This window comes from Falco cherrug, chromosome 4 (genome assembly GCF_023634085.1).
Source record: "Falco cherrug isolate bFalChe1 chromosome 4, bFalChe1.pri, whole genome shotgun sequence".
NCBI lineage: Eukaryota > Metazoa > Chordata > Aves > Falconiformes > Falconidae > Falco > Falco cherrug.
This window is the reverse complement of record NC_073700.1, coordinates 107,875,248-107,899,061: the sequence shown is the minus strand read 5'-3', so window position 1 is coordinate 107,899,061 and position 23,814 is coordinate 107,875,248. Positions and strand designations below refer to the sequence as shown.

The following is a 23,814-nucleotide window of genomic DNA, read 5'->3' as shown; positions in this document are numbered from 1 at the left end:
GATTGCTGTTACAATATTTGTTACTAATAAAGGACTGAATCTTGACAATAAAACATTTAAAGACAGTAATACCTCAAGTACTAATGCACAACCCCTCACTGGAGTTATCAGTGTAAGCCACAATAGGAAAACACTCTCCACACGGTGTTTTAAGTACTGTAGCAGTCACAAAATCACTAAAAATTAATGCACAGAGTACCTTTATTTTTCCTCCCGATTGAACTGTTAACAGAGCTGTGACACTGAGGACAGTTCAAATACAAAATCTTACTGCAAATTTAGGAGGAACTGCAATCTATAGTTCATGGCCGTTAAACAAAAGTATTAAATAACTTGGTTTTGATAACACAATGGCATGGAACCAGCAAGCAGTAGTCTCATCTAAAGAAAATGCAATGAATCACTAATGTAGAGAAGACACTTGCTGGTTTGTTGGTTTACTCTGGGTCTGAGCCAAGGTGAGACATGAACACGACAGCAAATGAATTTTGAAAGTGGAATTGTGAAGGCTCTTACAAACGAGAACATTTTCTAGACTCTGCTCCCCTTCTCCTCTAGTGTATCATAGCAGTAGTTAATGTATACTTACCGTCACAAAAAAAGACATTGTTGACAGCAAAACTGAGCTTTCACAGCCTTAAATTGGAAGAAAGTTTAAGTGCAGATACACTTTCCAAATTCTCAGAAGGGTACAACCATCAATAAAATTACTGATAAACATTTTTTGGACATTTTACTTATTAATGGACATGGAAATCAATGTAAAATTTCTAATGACTTCCAAACAACAAAAATTCTCCCAGAAGAAATTAATATAAAAGGTAAAGACCTTATAGGAAATTCATTCATTCAATAAGCTCCTCTTGTTTCCAAGTTATTATGTTCTAACCTCAAGTATTAAAGAAAGAGATGTTAAGAGAAATGTTAAGATTGCTTTCTGACAAGACATCACTGAGCAAGGAGGAGTGTGTAAACTGAAAAAATGAGTAGAAGGGAGATGCTCAGAGACAGGCTGGCAGCACTTGAAGAAGAGAGCAGGAAGCTCACGATATAACCAAACATGAACAAGAGACCTCAGACATGAACCATGATTCAAATGGAGTAAAAAGGAATGAATTGTTAACATTAATCTTCTTGCTGATATCATAATTATGTTCTTTCTAAACAAGTGGTTAATCTCAGAAGAGCACACGTAGAAAACTTTTAAGATCATTTTGATTCTGACCCTCAAAAGACACTCACATTGGAAATTAAGAACTTTCTGGTGCCTATTAAGACATTATACTAACAACAGCAAATAATGGAGCTGAAAATCCATAGGTCGAGGAGAATCTGGATTTGACACTGGCCTGTAGACGACATACGTTTAAGACGTGTGGGACTCTGAGTGGTTGACTTGATTTGCCACCATTACCGAGTGTACACTACGCCAGCCCTAACCACTCTTCAAGTCACTGCTGACAACAGACTTCACCAATGAGTCCAACTGCTCACGCATGGACCTTCAGCTGGGTTCTAGGTAACACAGCACTTTTGGACATACCAGTGGAATGCCTGTGCCTTGTTCACAGGCAAATAATTGTCAACACTGGTTTGAAAAGCCCTTTAACGAAAGGGAAATCAAACGCGCACTACAGAATATTAGAAAAAGTATGAAGAAGCATAAAAAGAACACTTGAATAGTATAAAAGCTAAAATAAAGAACAAACTTAAGATTCCACAAATAGTAAGAAATATTACCTTTTTTTTTTTTTTTTTTTTTTTTTTTTTTAAGTTTTATGTAGGGAAGGAGTTCAAGAGTGGTAACTTCCTACGGACTAAGTAGGCTAACTGGAAGAAAAAAAACCCCAAAGCCAACAAAAAAACCCTGATGCTTTCCATCTTCACGTTCCAGAGGAAGGATGGAGAACTGGTGCCAAAGACTGAAATACATTTTCCATAGGAGGAAAAGGGAGTGCTGTAATAACAAAAATTCATACAAGAGCAATAAAGAAATCAGCAATGTTGTACAGGCAATAGACTTGGGAAAATCCTCCTATTGGTGAGCTGTTGCATAAAACTGCCTTCCCAGACCTTCAGTCTTGGAAAGTATTTGCATAACTCACCATTTTAAATAAATGTATGAGAAATGAAACAAAAAAGCACTCTAAGACAGACAGATAAATAAGGAATCTAAATGCATTTTTAAAATAAACCCTCTTATCTGGCAAATCAGCAGCTGCCATAAAATCCTGGGCGGTTACAGACAGAAGTTGGGAAGATTGGAGGTGAATAGCTTCGTATTGCACAGGAATGTTAAGAACGTGGTTACTTGCAGCAAAAGATTTTCACTGTTCAGTATGGAGAAGAACACCAAAAAGATGCTTAAACTCGCTAGGTTAACTCTCTAAAGACAGCATATATAAAAGAGAAAGAACTGGTCTGATGAGACTTGTAGATAACCGATTTAGAATTATAAAACTAAGAGGTTTATAATGTGTAAGATTCTAGTGTAAACCAGAACAATTATCCAAATAGCAGCTATACTTTGAATGAAACCGAGTGCTCCCTTGTCCAACACAAACTGAAGAAAGCACGGTGAAAGGTTACTAGAGCACGATCCAAATTTGATGGCAAAAAGCTAATTACACCAAAATGCAACGGAAACCAAGACAATAGCCCAAGGAGGCTACAATGCAAAGTCATTCTTGGTCCTATATACAAAATCCCCAAAGGGGGAGGATTGTTTAACTGCATCCATCAAGACATAAATAATAGGAATAAATTAAAGTCAAGGACAGTACCAGCCAAAAAAATTCCATCTACATTCTTCTTACATAGGTTTGTAGCTTGTAAGGAAAGTAAGCAAGCAGTAAGAGAAATAAGTGTACATGTAGTTTTCTAGGGTAAAAGAAAATATAGGAAAGAAAAATATTTTGAGATTTAAACTGGACATGGGGCAAGAATATTTTTTCCTGATGACTTTTCATTTTCTAAATTATTCTGTCCTCCGTCCTGTTCTGAACTATGATTCCTCCCTACTGAAGTAACCTCAGAGCAACAAGCACCTTAATTTGGAGACCTCAGCTGAGACTTTTGTTTTTGATGGCACAAAATGACATTTAAAAGTGGAAAGCATGCTTGAGGAGAAATATGTCAAAGAAATGAAAGAAAGAAAGAAAATATAAAGAATAATCTTACAAAAAAATAAGAATTGGAAGGCAAATCATTAGGAGCACCAATACCAAGAGGACCTTTATAATGAAGCGGCAAACATGAGCCATCACAAAAATAACTGCTGCTTTCCTGCGATCACAATTCTTACTGTAGCATTGACCCCAGCCTGCCTGTAGGATACTAGGAGACTTCAGAGTCCAGATCACATACATTCTTGCTGTTCCTGATGTGGTTTAATTTCAGCTATCTGTTCACCTACTACAAAGGGGCTAACTCTGATAAGGCTTTACGTCTTCTTCCTTCTATCGCTGCAAAACTTTCTCAGGCGGTTTAGCAGGGCTTTTTATTCAAACAGACAAAAAGGATACAAAGATCAAGAGCTCTCAGGGTATCACAACAAATACAGAAATGAACCAATTCAGCTGAACAGCAGACAACAATCAGTCATTACTCTCAGGCATACAAATGGGCCATAACAAAGTTGCACCTGCTTCTATCACCTCTTCACTTGCCATCTGACAACGCTCAGTCATTGTGAACTGTGTAACCATGCTGAAATCGGGTTAAGTGGCTCACTCGGGGCATCTTTTCTTTGCTATTACAGCAGTAAGGTCCTCCCCACATCCTCACCCCCCAAAGGAGCTAGGAACGTAATTTGAGGCAATTTTAACCTGGCTTTTATGTATGAGAGGTCACTACAATACTTACTGCCAGTAAGAGGTTTTAAGCATCGTGCTGGTGTTTCATTCGCCGCCAGTCCATTTGGCTTGTCCGCTGCTTCTCTTACACTTGTGTTCGCATGTTGAATCTGCTCATTTCCCTTCGCAGGCGTGAGATTCAGCTCTTCGGTAGCCTGTCCTTCACCCTGCCAGCCCTCCCTGGATGTGGCACATCGGTCAGCGCTTTCCTCACTCAGTGCTGGAGTATTGCATCCATTAACGTCATCTATTTTCTCACCATCCAGTGAAGCATGATCCTCAGGGTAATTTGAAACACTTTTATTATCTCTTGATTCTACAGAGTTGTTACTGGCGGGTGTCAGGGAGGTGCTGACAAGACAGTTCTTTTGGGAATGGTACTGAGGTATAATTCCAACAAATTTCAAGCCTTGACTTGCAGCATCTTGAATCTACAAGTGGAAGATTAGATTTTTAACTGTCAAGTTGTCTTCGCTAAATAGAAATACAGAAAATAACGCCCTTCAAGGCAGCTAACATGTCATTTTGCTACTTTAGTCCACTACCACAAGAAATTGTCATGTTACATTTACATAAAAAGGTACAATTTAGAGAAGCAGGATGAAAAGTTCCCTAAACCATTGAAATAATGCAAAAGTGGAGAAAAAAAAGAGGGGAAAAAAAAGGGGGGGGCACAGTGAAAATGCCTACATATTTCTTCACATGGGATAAAGTATCTGTTTGAAAAGTTTATTTATGCTAAATTACAAGAAGTGGTATTACTCACAAAAAGCTTTAGTATCACCCTTACGAAGTCAGGGACTTAATATTACATTTTCTGCTGTATTAGGTGTGTGATTACGACATTTATGCAAGGAAAAGGTTATTAATTCTCTCTGTTATATGCACCATTATAACAACAGTTGTTGCTTGTCCTGTTTTGGATTGAGACACAAATGGCAAACTTTCACAGAATGAGTACATAGAAGTCAAGCTATTTTAATACATCACTTTTGGGAAGGTACAGAACTTGGAACAGAAAAAGGCACTGTGAGATGAGCTAAAAAGAAGAAAAATGGAAACTAAGGGGTGCTATTATTAATCCTTTACACTTTAGGTAAAGGAGGAAAACAAAGGAATCAAATCACAAAATATCCTAAGGAAAAAAACTGGGCTAGTAGTAATGACAATTAGATAAAGCCAGAATTAACTAAGGAAGGTTTGAGATGAAGCAGAAAGAGAAATCTCTTTTAAGCAGACTGAGCACTATGGATGCACCATCCATTTGAGTCACCAGCCTCACACTCCTCAAACCCAGGAGAAGTTGCAGTGAAATCCAGACTTCTGTGAAAACACATGAGTGTCTCCCGATTCATTTATCAGAATCACCCACCAAAAAGGAAAGGCTTCCATGTAATGTATACTCTTCATATAACATAAAGTCTAAACACACATAACACTTTCAAAAAGAAATGCCTTGAAAATGGGGAAATTATTTCACTTCCCCTGCATACCATGTAATTCCAGAGAGTTAAGGTGTCTCTATTATTCTCTGAGGCTCAATTTTCAATAGCAAGTAAATAGAAATTTGTACAACTATTTTATTTTATTTTTTTTATTTCAGGTAAAGCTTATTTTTCTGCATCTTCCCTACCCAGAATGTATTTATTTATTTTTTTAAAATGAATCATCTGCTTCCTGGTAACGTGGTTACTGTTCTGAACACATAAACCAACAGATGATACCTGATCTACAACAAGCACTTCCTTTTCCAAACCACTATTACATTTTCCATGTTAAATTAACTCTTGATTTTGTGATCACAGGAATTTGAACAGAGCTCTCCAGGGAACAAGGCAATAGTTTTCACAGGTGTTTAGCCTGGCAAACAGGGGATGCTGACTTCAAGCTCATTACTAAAAAGGACAATAACCTCCAAATAAAAATACTACTAGCATTATTCTGATCAAATGAATTCTACAAAACATGTTATTAACTAGCTTGCTCAGAAAGGTTTAAAGTGAGTGTCACTGACAGATGCATTCATCATATGCCTAATGATCCTGACTCCTTGTTGTAACTTTAAAAATATTTTTTTATACAGTAAGTAACAGAGTTGCAAATTCAGTTCATCTCTCATCACTAATCTACAGACACACCACTACATTTGTTTAGTAGGTTGGAGGGCAGCTAATTATAGAAGTTTAACTAGTATGCAACTGTTAAGAGTTTGAGGATAGTACATATGTAGTGATTTTATTGGTCTTGGTCAATAAAGACTGCTGCTTGTCAATCTATAACAGACTCTCCCACGCTGTGATTTGGATGAGAACAGCTTTCACAGCTATTGTAGCGATGTTTTACAGTCTTGGCTCACTCAAAAAAATGTGTTTGTTCTACGGAATACCTGATGGCGAGGTTTTTCTTCTGAGACTCTTGTTCTCAGAATGGAAATAGGAGAAACTAAGGACTGAATGATAGTCTAAGGCGTATTAGCCTAATAGTTTAGCAGAAAGATTAGAAAGACTGTATCTTCAAAGCCCTTTCCCAACAAATTAATCCATAGCATGCAGAATACAAAATCTTACTTAAACCTATATTTCAAATTTTCCCTATTACATAAGACAGAACCAAGCATCTCATTTTTTTCAAGAAAGTCAATTTAGCAGGAAATATTACGTCAACAGTGCAAAGAACAGCAAAGTGATGTATCAGCAGACATAGTCCTGCCTTCCAACTTTCCACAAAACCATGAAGAGGCTAGCTGTTATAATAAATAAAGTAAAAAGCTTGCACATTTTCAAACTACAAACAAGGACAATTTGATTTTTCAGTATCCTGTTGAGAGCTTAAATTGTATAAAATTTTAGGTGCCTTCACAGCCAGAGTGAATTATGCCATCCAGTACACGTTCCCATTTCCTGTGTTTGAAAAATCAAATATCTGAATGATAAAACTCAAAATCCCAGCCTTAAAACAAGCCCAAACCTCAGCACCTAGACAGGTCGTGTCCAGAAGCTACACATGGCAAAAGGGCTGTTTCTACAAGCCACCTGTAGGTTTTGGACCCCTTGAAGTATCCTTGCTGATACACACAGACAGATCCTGTCTGCGTCAGCCTTTTGGGAAAATACCTTGGCAGATATGTGGTGTTGGTAATCAGCAAGAGAGAAATGCAGGGGAGAAAGCAGTGGTAAAGTTGAACTGAATGGGAAGAACGTGATGCTACTCTGACAGGGTCACCCAAAACGTATTTCAGATCAGAGAAATGCTACACAATCACTTGTCTTCATGTGCCAGTTTAGAGGACTAACAAGGGTACTAACAAAGGTCCTTGTCATACTACGCTGTACGACTAAATGAGAGGAAAAAGCATAAAAACCAGAACTACATCTCTACCACTTACTGCATCAGTAAAAAAGCTAGATTAAAAAGGCCCTTACATACTAATTTCAACTGTTTTACTGACCTTTTTTGTAGTTTAAACATGCTACATACTTTCTCTTTACATCTTGGGAAAATTTTAAAAGGGGAATTCCAATAATTATTTTTTTTAAAAAATGTTCTTTGATTCTTTCCCCAGACAGGAACAGAAACATTTTTATTGCCTCATAAAGTGCTGCTTGGATGATATCAACCACAAATACAAGAAAAGGTCTCCATCACAAAAGATGTCATTGTTCAACATCAGAAGCAGAATTTAACTCATTTATTTCAATCTGGATAAACTCCCAAGTGGGTACGTCCAAATTCATTTATAACTGGCTTGCCACAAATTTGATTTACGCCAGTTTAAAAATAGAACCTGCTTAAAGACGGGGTGAAATTTCATAGGTACAGAGGGCTGAGGCAGTTAAAGAATTTAATGTCGTCCCTATAATTTGTCTGATTAGAAACCTGGCATTTTTCCTGAGGGGAAAAAAGAAATGACAGATGTAGCCTTTGCTAACTGTGAAACAAATATCAAATCTCCCACTAAACTCTGGCAGGAATAAGGACAAGCCCTGTGTCCAACCCTGATGTCACTACCTTAATTGAATTTTAGCTGGGGCACTTGTGTTAACATTCTTAACATTTGTGGAGTGTTATTGTTTATTTCAGAACGGACTGAGCACTATTTTTATACCGCATTTGGAAAAAAGGAACCAGCAGCAGCACAAAGCGGTGTCAGAAAACATTATGTTGATGTTGCAAATCTATGCCCCATCTTTTTAAATACTTCTGGTTCTCTTGAAGGCTCCCTATCTAATTAGAAAATGGCTGACAATCTCATTTAAAGATCTTTAAAACCACACCGAATGATGAAATCCTCTTTTCTGGTGGGTTTTTTTTTTTTGTTTTTAAACTACAGGCCTCACAGCCATGAAAGACATGCAGAGATTCCAGGTTGAAAGTTCATTTTGAACAGCCACAGAGAGGTTTTCTTTTCAAATCTATTTAGAATAAAGACACTTGGCAAGTACATCATACAGTCCACGTCTTGTTTGTGATTCTGTGTTTCTTATTGCATTATCAGCTCTGTAATAACCTCCTGTTCATAGCAGGCATGAAGGCACCGCTTATAAATACCGAAGTTCAAGGACAGAGATATCATGCTGAACAGAATCATGTACTTTTTGTCAGCTTCAGTAATTGCTTACAGGAAACTTCTGTACATTTCTTTCATGGGATGGCACACAGCAAATCAAACACTTCCCACGAGCTCAGGACAGTATTCCACCCACATCAATAAAATATGAGAAATAACACGCAGCAATTTAATAATGATGACCCCTCTTTCGGATAAGGGTTTTCAAACAACTGATTTAATAAGACAAGTTTAGGAATTTCTCTTAACTCTTGTATGCCAGGAGCTGGACATTTTTGGGATGCATCCAGAGGAAAAGCCGTTTCTCTGATGTCATCAGAGCATTCCAGTTTATAGCAGTCCTAAACAGTCTCAAGCCTTACACTTCCTGATCACCTGGAAAAAACCCACCTTCAAAACGTAGGCATTAGGACTGAACATCTCATTAATAGGTTTGCTGTATGGCTCACGATATAACAAAATACTGAAAGAATGTTGTAGCAAACCAGCAAAGGGGACTGCTGCCAATATAAAAACAACAGAAAATTTACAGAGAGCACACACAGCAAAAATGTGCTTGGAGAAAGGACAACATTCTCTAGGAGCCCTGAACTGATGTTCCAATGGTCAGATGCATTTAGTTAGCTCTGCAGTGAACTAAGGGAAAGACTGCTACTTAGTCCTACTGACGGCCAAACATATGGCCTTTGAAACAATAGCTGGTTAATTTTGCTCAGAGCTATCTATTTAAACCAAGCAAAAACTTTCTTAGCCAATAAAAAGAAATGCTTGTCTGTCTGTTTATTTGGTTGTTTTTAAAAGAACAATCTTAGAGGCGTTAGATCTCCTAACGTGTACCCAAATAAGACCACTATTTTTCTACCTTCCTTTAGGATTCAAGCAAATTGCCTTTGACAACAGACACAGCACCACGGTTCTTCATGCAAAGAACATGATCCTGTGGTTTGAGGAGAACACTATGCACTACATGCCAGCAGTTGGAACTGGAAAAGGATGTTCAAGACTACAGTCTTCCAACTATGTCCTCCTTCATTAATATTTAGCGGTACATGTTTCATCACAAATATTGCGCACACCCCTTCTAGTTTTCCATTTCTGAAAACAGATGTTTAAAATTAAGACAGGCTTTTAGCTTGCTTCTGATACTTTCTGTAGGTCTCGCATGCCCCTTCCTGAGAAGACAGCTACAGTCAGCAAAAGTTTACTGCTTACTTTAAAACCAGCTAAGCTTAACCCATGTTCTGAGGGAAGCGTTTAGGCCTTCTGAACAACTCAAAGCTTTTGTGACTTTGGCGTTTTTGCATCTCACACTACATTACCAAAAAAGGTAATTCTACTAATCAACCAGCAAAGGAGCAACTACTAATCACTTCTCTGTCCTATTACTCTGAGACTCTGTTTCACTGCTCGCAGATTTCCAAACCACGCAACCTTTCTGACAAGGATGCTCTGTCACTTAGGCCTGTACTTCCCATGCATTTTTTACTTTTTCCAGTTTACACTCACCAGTTCTGAATTTGAGATAGGTAAGTAGATACAAATGTAGCTTGTAGAAAGTCAAATCCAAGCCTGCATTTAGGCTTTCAAATTACCAAGTATTTTCACTGTCAATTACTTTAAAACAGCCATCAGGGATAAAACACTGGAGGGATGCCTTGGAAAATGCTACCATAATCCCAAACCAAAGAGTCATGCTTTAAGCGGTGCTGTTGACAGTGTTTGTATCAATACTTTCAATGAAAACCTTGACCAGACTTCTATCATTCAGAACTTTAGAGAAGACTACTACAATGAAGCAGACAGATCCAAAAGAAGATAACAGAGTTCAAAAAAAACCCCCAAAAGTCTAAAACCAAATCAGTTTCTTGAAGAAACAGATCTATGCTGACTTTCCATCTTTGCAGTACACAGACACAGCCCATTCAACACGACCATTGACTTGAGACTTTAAGCTCTTGTTGTATTTGTAGTAGAGCGCAACAAGTCACTGAACGCGGAAAAGAAAGCAAACTTTGCCGTTTTATAACACACCCATTGGTAGTAGCTTCTGCAAAAGGGAAATGAAAGCTACAAGGAGAATCACAGCGAAGCAAGTTGCTACTGCAACTTAACTGCTATGCTGAGTAAAATAGAAGAGAGGCTCTTAAGACAGCGCTGCAAGCTATATGTCTCCTGCTACTGCAGCCAAGGCAGGTACAAGAGCAACAACTTGAAAGTCCTTTTCAGCTTGCATTAGGTGTACAGTCATTCCTGAGAACAATATAACCATACTAAACATGTAGTGCAGCACCGTGCAAGTACATTCGTTCCTTTCAGCATATCTCACTAGATAACAGCTCATGATACCACACTGTCTCATCCTCTACAGTCTTGGGTGTGATGATTCTTCCCAAATTATCTTATTTAAGCATCTGTTCCTTCACAGAACTGGCAAAGGGCAAACATTGCTGGACATAGGCTACAAAGGTTCACTGACTGTGGTACCTGCCCAAAAACATACCTGCACCCTCCCATCCTTGCCCTAAACTCTTAAAAGAATTCCTGAATTTACTCACATCATTAAACTCTTAAAAGAATTCCTGAATTTACTCACATCACTTAGGATTTATTCCCTAAAAATTGTTTTAGACCCGAGATAAACTGCTACAGAGCAGCCAGCTATGCCCACTCAATCCAAATACTAGATATATTAGACAGACTAGAACTGTCAAAAAGTCTGTACAAACTCCATCCCATGCACTTGCTCTAGAGAACAGGCATTTCCAAAATGCAGACCATGTCTTCTGCATGAATCTTTTGAGAGAAACTCCTACACTAGTAGGTGAACACAAGCAAGGGGAAAATAAAGATTTATAGAGATGGACAGTTGAGTGTTGTATCGAACAATTGTTTCAGCTGGATGAACACAATGCAGTGTTCGTTGGAGAACATGAGAAAGCAGTCACTTATTTGTGATCAACTAGCACTAATGTGATGCAAACTGGGACATCAGTTTAGTCCATCTCTATCCTAAGCAATGAAAACAAAAAATTAAAAGGTTCAAGACAACAGGAATATTCTAAAAATCAAGAATCCAGTCTCAAACTTACAGACTTCACATTTAATTTGCAGGGAACACTTTATATAAACCAAGGAGTGTTTCTTGAAAATCACATTGTTTCATCAAGCCATCTGTTACTTGTAGCCAAAATTACAATTTGAAAAATTTGCCCATATTTTATTTTAGCACAGCATAAAATATTATCATATTTATTGTTATTAAAAACGTTATTTTTCCCATCAGGCAGAAGTGGTATCATTAAAAACATCAACTGCATACTTTATAACATCTATTTTTATCTTGGTCAAGAAGATGACTCTGAAAGTTGCTGGGGGCAAAGGATTATAAAAGCACAACCAAGCTCCTGGGAGAGTCCTGAAAATAGTTTTGCAATGTTCATGGAAGATATATATCAACACTGCTCTTATAGGGCTTAGTCGAACAGAAGTTGAAAGAAGCTTAACCAGGAACAGATGTTTCCCTTCACACCAGGCTGTTTAAAATACAGAATATGCTATTTTTTACCATCTCTTGTTATATATACACTTACAAAATGTTAACAAAATGCACTTTAATAAATATTATCACAGCAGATCATAAACAGCTGAACCATTGATGTTGAGTTTCAACTTCTGCTTTGTGACCGTATCTACTTCTAAGATCCAAATACTTAAAAATAAAATAGAGGCTCTGTCTGCATTGAAAACATGCAGAAAACAAAGCAGTCCACTAAGTGCTCAGCAATGGTTTCCATTACAATGTACTAAAGAAATAAATGTTGTATTGTTCTTTTGCAAATACCCTGGAGAGTGAAGGTTTTGGGGTGGGATTTTTTGGGTTTGTTTTAAGGATGGAAATGATTTTAGAAGAGGTTGAGATCACATCTAGATAAGTAATCCTAGGTAATAAACAGTACTCTAGAGGGGTCATTTTCTAGCCACAAAAGTAAATTTAAACTGCTTATTCATTTGAAGAATGATCCTCTGAGCAATATTAAAAGACTCAATTTTTTCCCCTCTTCCAGCTTGTACTGCCACCTGCTCTGACTGCATACCCTGCAAGAAACTTCTGAACAGGCCAGCTAAAACATATTTAAAGTAAAGAATAATGCTTAGGATTACAATAACCGCCTAAGGAACCTTGACACCAACAGAGCAATCGGAGACTTCACAGGAGAGATCTTCGTAGGACTGCAGCCACAGAGTCATGAAATCCAACAGTCAGTCTAGTGCTCTTCAGAGCACATAAGCTGCATCTCTTTGTTCCTTCTAAAGAAATCTCAATGCAAAAATTAAGAAACGAAGAATAAGACAAACAAAAAGAGACAAGAATGCAAGAAATACTGGAACAGTTATATAAAAAACCAGTATTTTTCTTAATTATAAATAGAAGTAAAAAAAATGACAAGATTAGTAGTTTTCACTTTTTTTTTTAGGGAATTGCAGACTTCATTTGCTTGCCATACTGTTACAAACACAAATAATATATACTTATATAAAAAGTACACACTATCATGGACAAATTTTTTCTGACATATTTCTCATTTTCTTACTGTTTCATAGTTAGATGCTGTTCTGAGTTTCAAAACTCAGAAGCTGAGAGTTCAAAATCATTTAATATTGCTTTCACACAACATATGGATATGTGAAGTCCCTTGTTTTGATCATATAAGACAAATGTTCATTCTGATATAAGTAAATACGTAGGAAATAAGTGAAGAGCCAAGTCTGGTCTGAATCACTCCCTTGAGTAGGAACATCTATGGAAGATATTTGAAAAGCTCTTGAGAATTCATCATATAGGTACTCGGGTTTTATTTTATAGGAGAAACAGAAGTCCTCGTAAATACTCCAACCCTGCTTCTACCTTAAGAGAAGCTGGAGAATTAACCTGTCTTTTAACAGCAATACTAATATAAAAATATTTCACCAATTAATGCCGTAACACAGATGACTCTCCAGAAAACAACGCGCATGAACTAATACAGCAGTTCTCTTGATAACACCAAAACAGCTACAGAAGAATGGAGGAAAAAACCCCACAAGACCAGGAAAAGAAGTATCTCAGTAGTTTGATAAAAATGTCCATATGCAGAAACACGCAGCAAGGCTGACTTGCGGTTGGTCGGAGAGTGTAGCCATCCCTTACCCAACCACTCAGACAGGTTCCTGCCTGTTGTCTCCTCCAAAGTAGAGAGGGCAGGGAACAGGCAGGAGAATCCAACCCCTCCAAGAAACGTCTTGCCTTTCAGGACTACACTGAGTAAGTTCAACTACAGTTTGAACTTGTCGGTAGTCACGTCTATGAATGTCGAGTGCACAAACCAACACTCGAAATGTACTAATTCCTCATGCCAGTTCTATTCCTGATAATATTTTCTTTTTTTAAAAGACATTTAGAAAAATTCCAGTAAATACCAGTTGATACCATATATTCCATAAAACTGGCAACACGGCTCAAATACGGTAGAACCATATTTCAACGCAGGATGTGAATTCTTCATACAAGTGTTAGTATTGTATGGCCTTTCTTTCAGAATAGTCCCATTCCCCATGCAACTTGCCTTTGTACCAGGAAGAACTGGGAGTTACCATTTCAGACGCCAGCTCTAGAACAAGTACATGGGTGTCAGTGTCCTTGCACTGTGTTTCGTTGGCATATTCCTCCCTGGGATCCCAACTCACTTAAGTCTGAGAGGTACCATCACTTCCTTGGCCCAACAATGCTATAACTGTAAAATAAATGTCAAACTTACAGGCCAAGTCACTACATCTGCAGGAGTCCAGATTATTTCTAAGGTGCTTTGGACTATATGGAAGTTGTTCAGAGGACCACTTAAGGAAGTGACAAGTTACTGGCAGCTCTGGAGCTACTGCTGGTGTTGGCATTTGTATGCTCACTGAACTTCACCAAGACTATGAACAGAGGGAACAGCAACGAGCAGATCTGATGGACTCTCATATGGCAGATTTCATCCCAAGATAAACACCACATAGGTGTTTTCAAGATGGCAGTAGTGTTCCGAGCTGAACTGGTCCACGTCTGAAAATGCAAAACCAATTATCCATCTGTACGGCCTTAGGTTTGTTGGAAGAAATTAGACTCGATTCTGAGTCAAGTAAGGACAGATCAGCAGGGAGAGGGGTCCTCGTCTAGTCAAAAACACAAACTGAAGATGCCAGCATTTGGGTTTCAGTTAAACTGCTGCATTTTTAAACGCTTTTCCATGTTTAACATACTTCCCTAGGGAAGGATAACGAGTCGACGAGGGACAAGAAATATGAACTCTGCAATGGGCTCAAACTGAAAACATGTTAACATACAAGAATTTAGTTCTGAAAGAGCATTATTCTGCAGGCAACTAAGGATACAAAAATGTGCTTCCTAAATTTTAGAAGTCAGAATTGGGAAGAAACGGTACAGAAATTAGCCTCCATTTCCTAACCTTTCACCAACACCACAAAGATGTGAACACAGGAGTAAAACCTTGTGCCTGTTACAGTTCTTCTACAGCACGTAACTGATGTGGAAAACAGGTAATGAGAAACATATTTGGCATTCATATATGACTGCGTATCCAAAATAACTTTTCTTGGGATGTCAGCCTAGCTTCTCCTTCCCTTACTTGTCTCAGCAGATTCAGGAGAACACTCTCAGATGAAAAAAACGATAATAGAATACACAGAAATAAAGAGCAACTAAGGAAGTAATTAAAGGCTACCCTATTTTACATGAGACACAAGTCAAAGTCTTACAAAACACGGTATCTTAGAAGTAACATCTCTGACTTACAACAACTTCAGAATGATCTGAGCCACAGCGATCAGAAGTTCAGAAGTTAGCTTTGCTCATTAAAAAGCAAATGAGCAAATCTTTAATTTCTGTTTTGCCTGAGAGCTAAAGACAGGAGTGCTAATACCAATACAGCAGTAAGTACATACACAACAGTTAAGTTACTTCTTTCATTGCCCAGGAATTATGTGACAAAGAGACCATGGGATGGTTGGAACTCTTTAGGACAGGCTGAGCCGCAACAGATCCACATTGATGTGAAAGAACAAACAACGGGGTGATGTCAACACAACATTAAGCTACAGGAAGAGTGTATTCTATGCAACATTATGTCCCCAATACTTAACTGCCTCCTGTCTTCCATGGCTCTTAACCACGGTCAGAAGCCACAGTAGTGGCCAAAATTTACAGAAGAGAGTAAAGAATTGGGACCGAGTCCTAAAGCACAGAAGGATCTCAGCAACAGAACACAGGTTTGACCAGCGAGTCTTTGTCATTTTTTAAATGGTTTACAGTCAACATTGTACTGAGGCACTTTGTTTCAGTGAGCAAGAAGCATTCGCTAGGTGAAATAACATCCTTGTTTCTACTTCATTACTCTTAAACATTTATATGGAGTTACAGAAGAAGAAAAGAGATTACCCATGCTGCATGGCACTGCAGAATTGTTTTATGTTTGCCAGAAGCAAGCAGTTAATATTCAATATGACAGACATTTTCAATGCAACAAAAAGTCAATTGAGAAAAGTAGTCACTAAAATTGCATCCTTGTTCAAACTCCATGTAAACAATACTTGCTCATCTGTGCATAATAAAATATTAAAAATTAGTTTTTCCAGGATAGAGTGGGTTTTTTTCTAGTAAATTCACCGAGAAAATTTTGACTTGTTATTTGTTTTGAAAATATGGCTACTCTATCTGGTATCTTTTTTTTTTTTAAACATAGTAATTTGCAATGCAGTAAGATGGTAAACCTGTGCTAAAAGCCTCTGTTACGAAAAGCTCTGTGATCAAGAATTTGCCTATTCAATTACAGCACTCTATTAACTTCAATTGTATTCCACAGTTTGAGAGGAATTATAGGGTTGTTCTTTTTTAAAAGCAAGTGATTGCCCCCTCTAACAGCTTTTTGTTACTACTTTCCTTGAAGAACAGCCTTTATTTTTCTTTTTTTTTTGTAAACATCTGGTTTATATGCCCTTAAAAGAAACGGACATTTTTGTTGCTCAGACAAATTAGTTAATATGACGATTAATCCCTACTCCCAAACAAGTCCTGTTTCGCCGAGTTAGATTTACATAAAAGTGTTGAGACTTTCACAATGCGTTTAATCAGATATAGACAGTGACACACCACACACTTGACAGCAACAGCTTCAAAGAACTTCAAATTCCTCTACATCAAAAAACATCTGAGGATGAGACACATACTCAGCCTACAGAGAAACAGTAAATATACGTTTCGGCTATTAAAATTTAAATTATTATCTTTCAAAAAGGCATATTCATAACCCCATAATCAAATGGCTTCTACCAACAGAAACTTTGCCGTATCTAGAAAAGCATTCTAAAGAGTCTCAGAACTGGATGTTTATGGAAATAAGATGACTCCTAGATTGTCATTTTGTTTTCATGTTAGCCATACTCTTCCTGAAGTTACAAATGCAAGGAAATTTTCTGTTGCAATGATGCAAAATTTTGCTACCAGTTGTGACAGATAAGCCTTTATTTCTACTCTGACTGAAAGAACTGAAGAACAAAATCAAACATGTTGAAACTGATACACAATAATACACCAGCTTTGTTTAAGTGTGAATATACTGTAAGAGTCCAAGATAGCATCAGAATAGTAGTGCAATACCACATTAAAACCTGAAGTCAATCTGGACTCCAACTTTTCAATCTTAAGTGTTCAGAAAACTTTTTGTTTGTTCTGATACCAAAATCTGTATATCTTTAAGTATGATGATGACGATCATATAGTCATAGCTGCATTATTTTTAATCCAGTTTTTACAATTCACAGTAAAAAGGAAAGATTGAACATGAGCGTAGTCTGTCGAGCTGAGTCCCTATCAAGCTCACACAGCCTGTGATGAAATTTGTTTTACAGAATTTTCTGAACTATTATCACTGCAAGATGGATTAAAGCTAGAAGAGTATGCCTACTCACACTATCCTTGCACCATGTGGCCAAGTAAATATAGTATTTAATGCTAGTTTTTATAACATGTGATAGGACACAACAGATGCTGCAAAATTTGAAACATGCACAATGAATCTCTCTTCACTAAAATGGACATAACCTGCTAATTTCCAGTCTGGCAGAATATTACAGCATCAAAAATAATTTTAAAAAGAAGGCGACAAATAAACAATTGCAGGTCTCTCTTCAATACCCCAGCATATAGAAAAGTTCATTGAAAGCCACACTATTCTGGATGACAAAGGATTTTAGCTTACCAGTACCATTTCTAATTACTAACATCATGTGATAATGAAACAAAACTTAAGTAATCTGGGGGATTCTGGGAGTTAATAGGTCTTTTAGCTACAGTACTATCCAACAGGATATTTTGACACTAAACCAGAAATTATATATATTGTTTCAACTTAAAATGTCTATTACAGGACTGTCTTCTACACTGGTGACCTAATTAATATAATCTGAGAGAGGTCATTCTCCTGTAGTCAGTTTCTATAATAATATGATCAAATATTATTTTTCTCTCAATAAACATAATTGCCCTTCAGATATTTAAAATCACAAAACACCTAATTCTACTGCAGTGTTTCAACTGCACAAAGTGTACACATATTCCTATTGTCAGACTGACAGAACTAGAAGCAATAATTATAGTGCAAAATCATACTGTTTTATATATAGTGCAAAACCAAAAAGTGTTTTGTTGTGTGGTTTTTTTTTTACTCACTTTCTTAATAAAATCAGGTATCTCCTTTTTGTCTGAAAGTTGGTTTAAAGAGGAGCAGCATTCTACCTCCAAGACATATCCTTCACTATGGACATCAGCTTTTGAAGACCTAAACAGGCAGACAGGAAAAAAAGAATTAGTTTCTGTTGTTAACACTGGATACCCAGACACGTCCTTTATAAACATTTCTCACGGAAAGCTAAACTTTAGACAGAACTTCAGCCCCGGTACATTGACTCCATTGAGCTCAACACAGTTCTGACAAGCAGCAGCTACAGCATCTCACTTAATTGCTAGGGAAAGAAATCATACCAATGACTGCGGATGGTGGAATGTCTTGGGGACTTCCAAATTTCTTTATCTGTCCAAGAAACACTTTGTCAACCTGGTATCAAGGAGATGCAGAGGTGACGCAACTCAGAACACGCAGAAAGCGGGTTCCAGTGCAATGAGCTGACAGATGCTCTGGGCCCCACATATATTGGTGAGGTTTACACAGGTATAAGGAAGAGTGAAGCTTGCCCTTGAACCACTGTCTCCTAATTCCCCCTCTCCCCCTCAATGGCTCCCTGGGCTCTGATTTTCTGCAGTTTTTGGAGGACCCATTCCCAGCTTCTTTGAAAGGAGTAAGAGTTATCTGTGATACAGATTATATCCATAAAAATACAGTGATTCTTGCTGCAACTGCTTAAAATGACCTGTTTATTTTTTCTCCTTTAACTAGCACTTACTTTGAAATACACTTGCTGCTTGTGAATATTTAAGGAAACAGGAGACAGTGAATTCTTCCTCTAAACTTCACTAGGGCTCATGAAAGAAATTCCATCAAATACCACGGCACCCTGTTAGGAACATTATTTTACAGAACACACGTAACAGATCCTACTGAAGGCTACAGAATCTTTAGTTAAAACCTTCCAACAGAAGTACTTTATACTACCAAAAAGAATTTTCCATGCTTTCAAGTAAAACATGTCCAGATATGTTAAAAGCAAGTCTTTGTCTATACTGGTAGAAAAATCTAAGAGCCTATTCTGTCAAAAACAAAAGTCATAGTTTTTCGTATGAAAATAATAAATAGCTGTGGATGTCACAGACCACAAAATAATTTTCTGAGTAAATCCAGGTGGGCAAGAAATTCTTTCCAGCCTCTATACAATAAACAATACATTTCAGATATGAATCATAAAGTATTTCACAAAGATCACAGAAGTCTCTCAACCCCTTTGAATATTATTAGCATAAACATAGAGAATTAGCTAAATATAACTACAGGTAAATTCTATACTGAACAGAAATTATTATAGTTTTGGGTTTATTCATTTAATGGGACTACTTTCGGGACCACTTTCCTTCCAGACTATGAATTAGGACCCCCCAAATATGCACATCTATCAAGATCACAGAAGTCAGAGGAAAAGTCAAGAGTAGAGCTCAGATCTCCTGCTTCAGTCCTGTCCCTGCACTTGCATCCCCCGTTCTCTTCTGAAGAAGGACCGAGAGTAATCATTTGAGAAATAAGAGACTCCAGAGTACGGCTTATTGGGTTATCAGTTTTATATCTCTGGAAGTTACTGGGGGTCCAATATGTAATATATTTTAAAATTAAAACAATGGTTTTCGTTTCCACTTTCCCATCATATACAATTTCTCAACAAAAGCAAGAAAAATAGAAATGCTGAGATAAGTTTAGTTACAAAAATGTATAAGCCCCAACAGTTTGAAAGATCTTCCTTTTCTTCTGGATGTACAGTCAGTGACTTCTTCCTCTTCCTTCCCTCCTCCTAGGTTGGAAAACTGAATCTTCCCCCCTTCATTGTCTGCAAATATTCGAGTTATTTTAATTACCTTTGTTCCTTTAATAAAAAAATCCCTGGGTTAATTAGAAATGGCCCAGCTCTGAAAGAAGCACAACTGGACACAGTAATGCTGCACTCGTGTTGGAAACGAAGACAAACCAGAGAAGCTGGTACACCCTGACACATTACAACACCTTGTGCTCACTACGACACATTTTGCGATACCTGAGGGAACAGAAGGGACAGTGCAAACACCACCAGCACTTCACCTACAGTGGGGAAGGGCAGTCTCCTGCCTGCCGCCCCAGAAGAGGACAAACCACTGGTTAATCGTGGAGACTGACAGAAAAATTCACTGTATCTTATACACCCTCAGCTATGTTTTTCTTCATTAAAGACTTCATCATTTGTTTCTCTCCATTGATTTTTCTGAAGAAGGATTTTTCTGTCACCGTAGGTACCCTCAGTGACCACCATGGCCATCTTAACCATGGTGTTGCGAAGAGCTGAGAGGGAACATCAGCCTGGTGCTGTACAGGGGGACGGCGTTTGCAGCCCAGGGGAGGAGGGCACCCTCAAGCATTACAGAAAAGGCTGAGTACCACAGACTTAAAGACAGTGGCATCTTGAATCCTAAATAGGACCTCTAGTGCCACTAAAGAAGAAGAAAATACATAGAATAAATAAGATATTCATTTATAATGGGGAGTTCACTGGCCAAAAATATTTTACGATGGTTGTTTCAGTAGGCTGTCATTTCCTGCACAGCTGTTTGCAGTTAAGCGCCATTTCATGGTAGATAAACCATAACCGGCTGTAGAGTACCAGTAACTTACACAGTAACTATTAAAGCTGACAACTCAGTGTCTGTTACAAACTGGATTTCCAATCCTTTTCAGATACAAGAAGGAAATGAGGGAGCCAACATTTGGTCCTAATCTTCCCGATGTTCTCCATGCCCATAAACTCGGCAAGCCAATAAGCACACTTGTAAGCTGTGCAGACTCTCCAAAATGACTATTTGATTAAGGTTATGCTAAGAATATAAGTGCAGTTTTGAGATTTTCCACTATGTAGGAACAGCTCTACAGTTCAAAATGCAACTGTACTTTTACAACAAACTGATCTACGTTACAAAAAACCAAGCCCACATCCAGATGATTAACCAGAACGGTTGGTATCTGGATAATTTCAGGTTAAAAACCTAGTAAAACTAGAGTATCTGAAAACCAAGAAGGCAAAAATTAAAAACGCAAAGGTTTTATGATGCCCACCCAACAAACACCCAGGGTTTTATAAAAATAAAAGCAGGTATATTGTATTATGACAACCTCATCTCTAATCCACGTGACACTGTTTTAACTTTATTACCTAAACATTTTCTTTACTAGGAATTTTCTCATATAGGAAACTTTGTCACTGGAATATATATTATTTGTTAGTAAATTTTTATAAACTTTTTTTAATGTCTGTCTATAGAGTTTCTTGAGAAAAGTGCAGGCACATATGGATACATAGGCATCTTTAACGTGCAGTGTTTATAATTTTGAGAACACAGATGAAAGAACATTTATTTTGGGTGAATGTTAGAAGTTATTGTGAGGAAATATGTATTTCTTTGAACTTGAAACAAATAACAAGCTTTAAAAACTCAAGCCATTGTCCCTCGAGCTAAAGGAAGATATCTGTTGACTCTTGGGTATGGAATAAATATTATTTTTTCAGCAAGCTGAAATCAGCCTGCTGAGAGCAACAACACACGCTGCATTTGCACACAAAATGTGTATGATCCTAACGCTGATGAAGACAAAGTCTGACATTTGACGTCTTCAAGATTAAATCCTATGTGAAAACCAAATAGATACACATACACACACACACGCATTTACATTTACATTAAAAATACATTGTACCAATGCAAAGTATCTACTTTCATCAACTCAAGCAAGCACAGCAGCACTACAGTAGATCACTGACATTTTTTGTCAGATTGTGTCATTGTAAAACACCTTCCTTCAGCTGGAGGTCCTAGGGGTCTTCTGTAGCACATTTCAGGGGTGAAGGAGAAGGGGACTGGGAACAGTCAGCACAGGTGTAGCAAGGGTAGATCATACCTGACTAACCTGATGGCCTCTGGTGTTAAAACGAGCGGGTTTGTGGAAGAGTGGAGGGACGCAAGTGGCTGTCATTGGAGGCAATTTTAGCAAGAGGTTTGGCACTGGCTCCCACACTATTCTTGTATGCAAGTTAGGATACTATAGGCTGGAAAACCAGAGGAGTGAAAACAGTTCCATGGTTAATGGTGATGCCCCATCTGGAGGCCAGTGACTAGTGGAGTCCCCATCCAGGGGTCTGCAACCAGGGACATGTCACGTTGAACATGTTCATCGATGCCACAGAGGAGGGGACAAGGTGTGCCTCTTGCCAAGTTTGCAAATGACATCGGAGCAGGGGGCGCAGCTGATGAGGCAGAGCGCGCACTCCAAGAAAGCTCCAGGCCACTGTGTGCATTTTATACAGGGATGTGCCACTGAAGGTCAAACGTGGCATGAAAAATTTTCACATAGAGCGTGAAATTTTCACATAGAAATATCCATCACAAACTCAAAGACAGACTTGCTAGGCAGAGGCACCAGTCATGGCTCAAGGCTCTATGCACTAAATTCCACAGAAAGCCAGAGGAAGAACTCCCTGTTTCCAGTGACTAGCAAAAAAGCTTGAACAGAAGAAAAGCTTTTGGGGGCTAGAAGGTGTGAGAATGTTTTAGAAACATTTTCCTTTGCCTCTGGAAGGCAAATGTGCAAATCCAAATGCCAGAGGACCAAACCAAGACTTCACAAAGCATAACACTTATGGGGGCTGCTGCTTCTTCCCTACATAATTATGTCTTTTCATATTTCATCCATTCCTTAGTACAATACAGGTTTCCTTTTATTCATGGGAAGGGCTGTTCACTGCTATATTACGAGGGGAGTTTAGTATGACTGGAAAAAGAGTGAGAGAGTTGGTTTTTCAGGTGTGAAAGAACAGAATTTCCCCTCCAGTTAACATAATTAAGCAAATACCAAGTGGACACTGACAAATGGAAATACAAACATAGCATCAAAGAAGCAATACAATGACTACTGTTTTGTTTAAGTCATTTCACATTGCATGTTTAAGCCATTTCAGTCTTTTGCATTTACACCACGCCACTTTACGTTTTCTATAAACCCATTTTCTAAATTTTCTGTAAATCCAGACTTTAAAATGACACAAAGGACACAAAAATTTAGCTGTATCTCAGAAGATGCCATTAATTGAAACCACTTGGAATTAACATTGCATACCAACAAAAAAAACCCCAACCCTGTAAAAATCCTGTTTTACTATTAAACTTTTGAACTCACTCTGTCAAATTCTTTTGCAGATAAATACAATTATTTTTGGCCTAGTGATGACAGTTTACATTTCATCGGGATTAATTGGTATAGGGAAATTATAGAAATAGAATCAGAATCATCTCATCAAATGAATCACTGGAACACCTGACACCTCATTATTTTACAGAAAGGGAAAACAGCTGCAAAGTTGCTTGAGGTAAACATAGAAGTCTACTCTAAAAAAAAATTACTCTTAAATTATACTACTTAGTCTACTAATGTTTCCCTGCCGATTGCTTTACTGATTGGAGGCAAAATCTGTAGAAGGGTATGTCCTAGGAGATAGATGGAACAACAGAAAGACAGACCTCTTTGGAATTCAATTTATATCCCCTGCCACTCTCCTGTGGTGAAATAGGATAGTTCTGACATATTTGCAGATGCTCTAAGCAGACCGTTTATGAGCCTG

General features: G+C 37.9%; 1 protein-coding gene across 2 annotated transcripts in view; it reads right to left on the bottom strand.

The window, feature by feature from the left end:
• RFTN1 (raftlin, lipid raft linker 1) overlaps positions 1–23,814 on the bottom strand; it is a 100,427-nt gene that overhangs the window by 31,627 nt on the left and 44,986 nt on the right. For both annotated transcript variants that reach the window (XM_055708739.1, XM_005445798.4), the window contains exons 4-5: positions 18,185–18,293; positions 3,865–4,285 (exon numbers count right to left, since the gene is read on the bottom strand). In XM_055708739.1, coding sequence (XP_055564714.1) covers positions 3,865–4,285; positions 18,185–18,293 — 530 coding nt within the window. The remainder of the gene's footprint in view (positions 1–3,864; positions 4,286–18,184; positions 18,294–23,814) is intronic.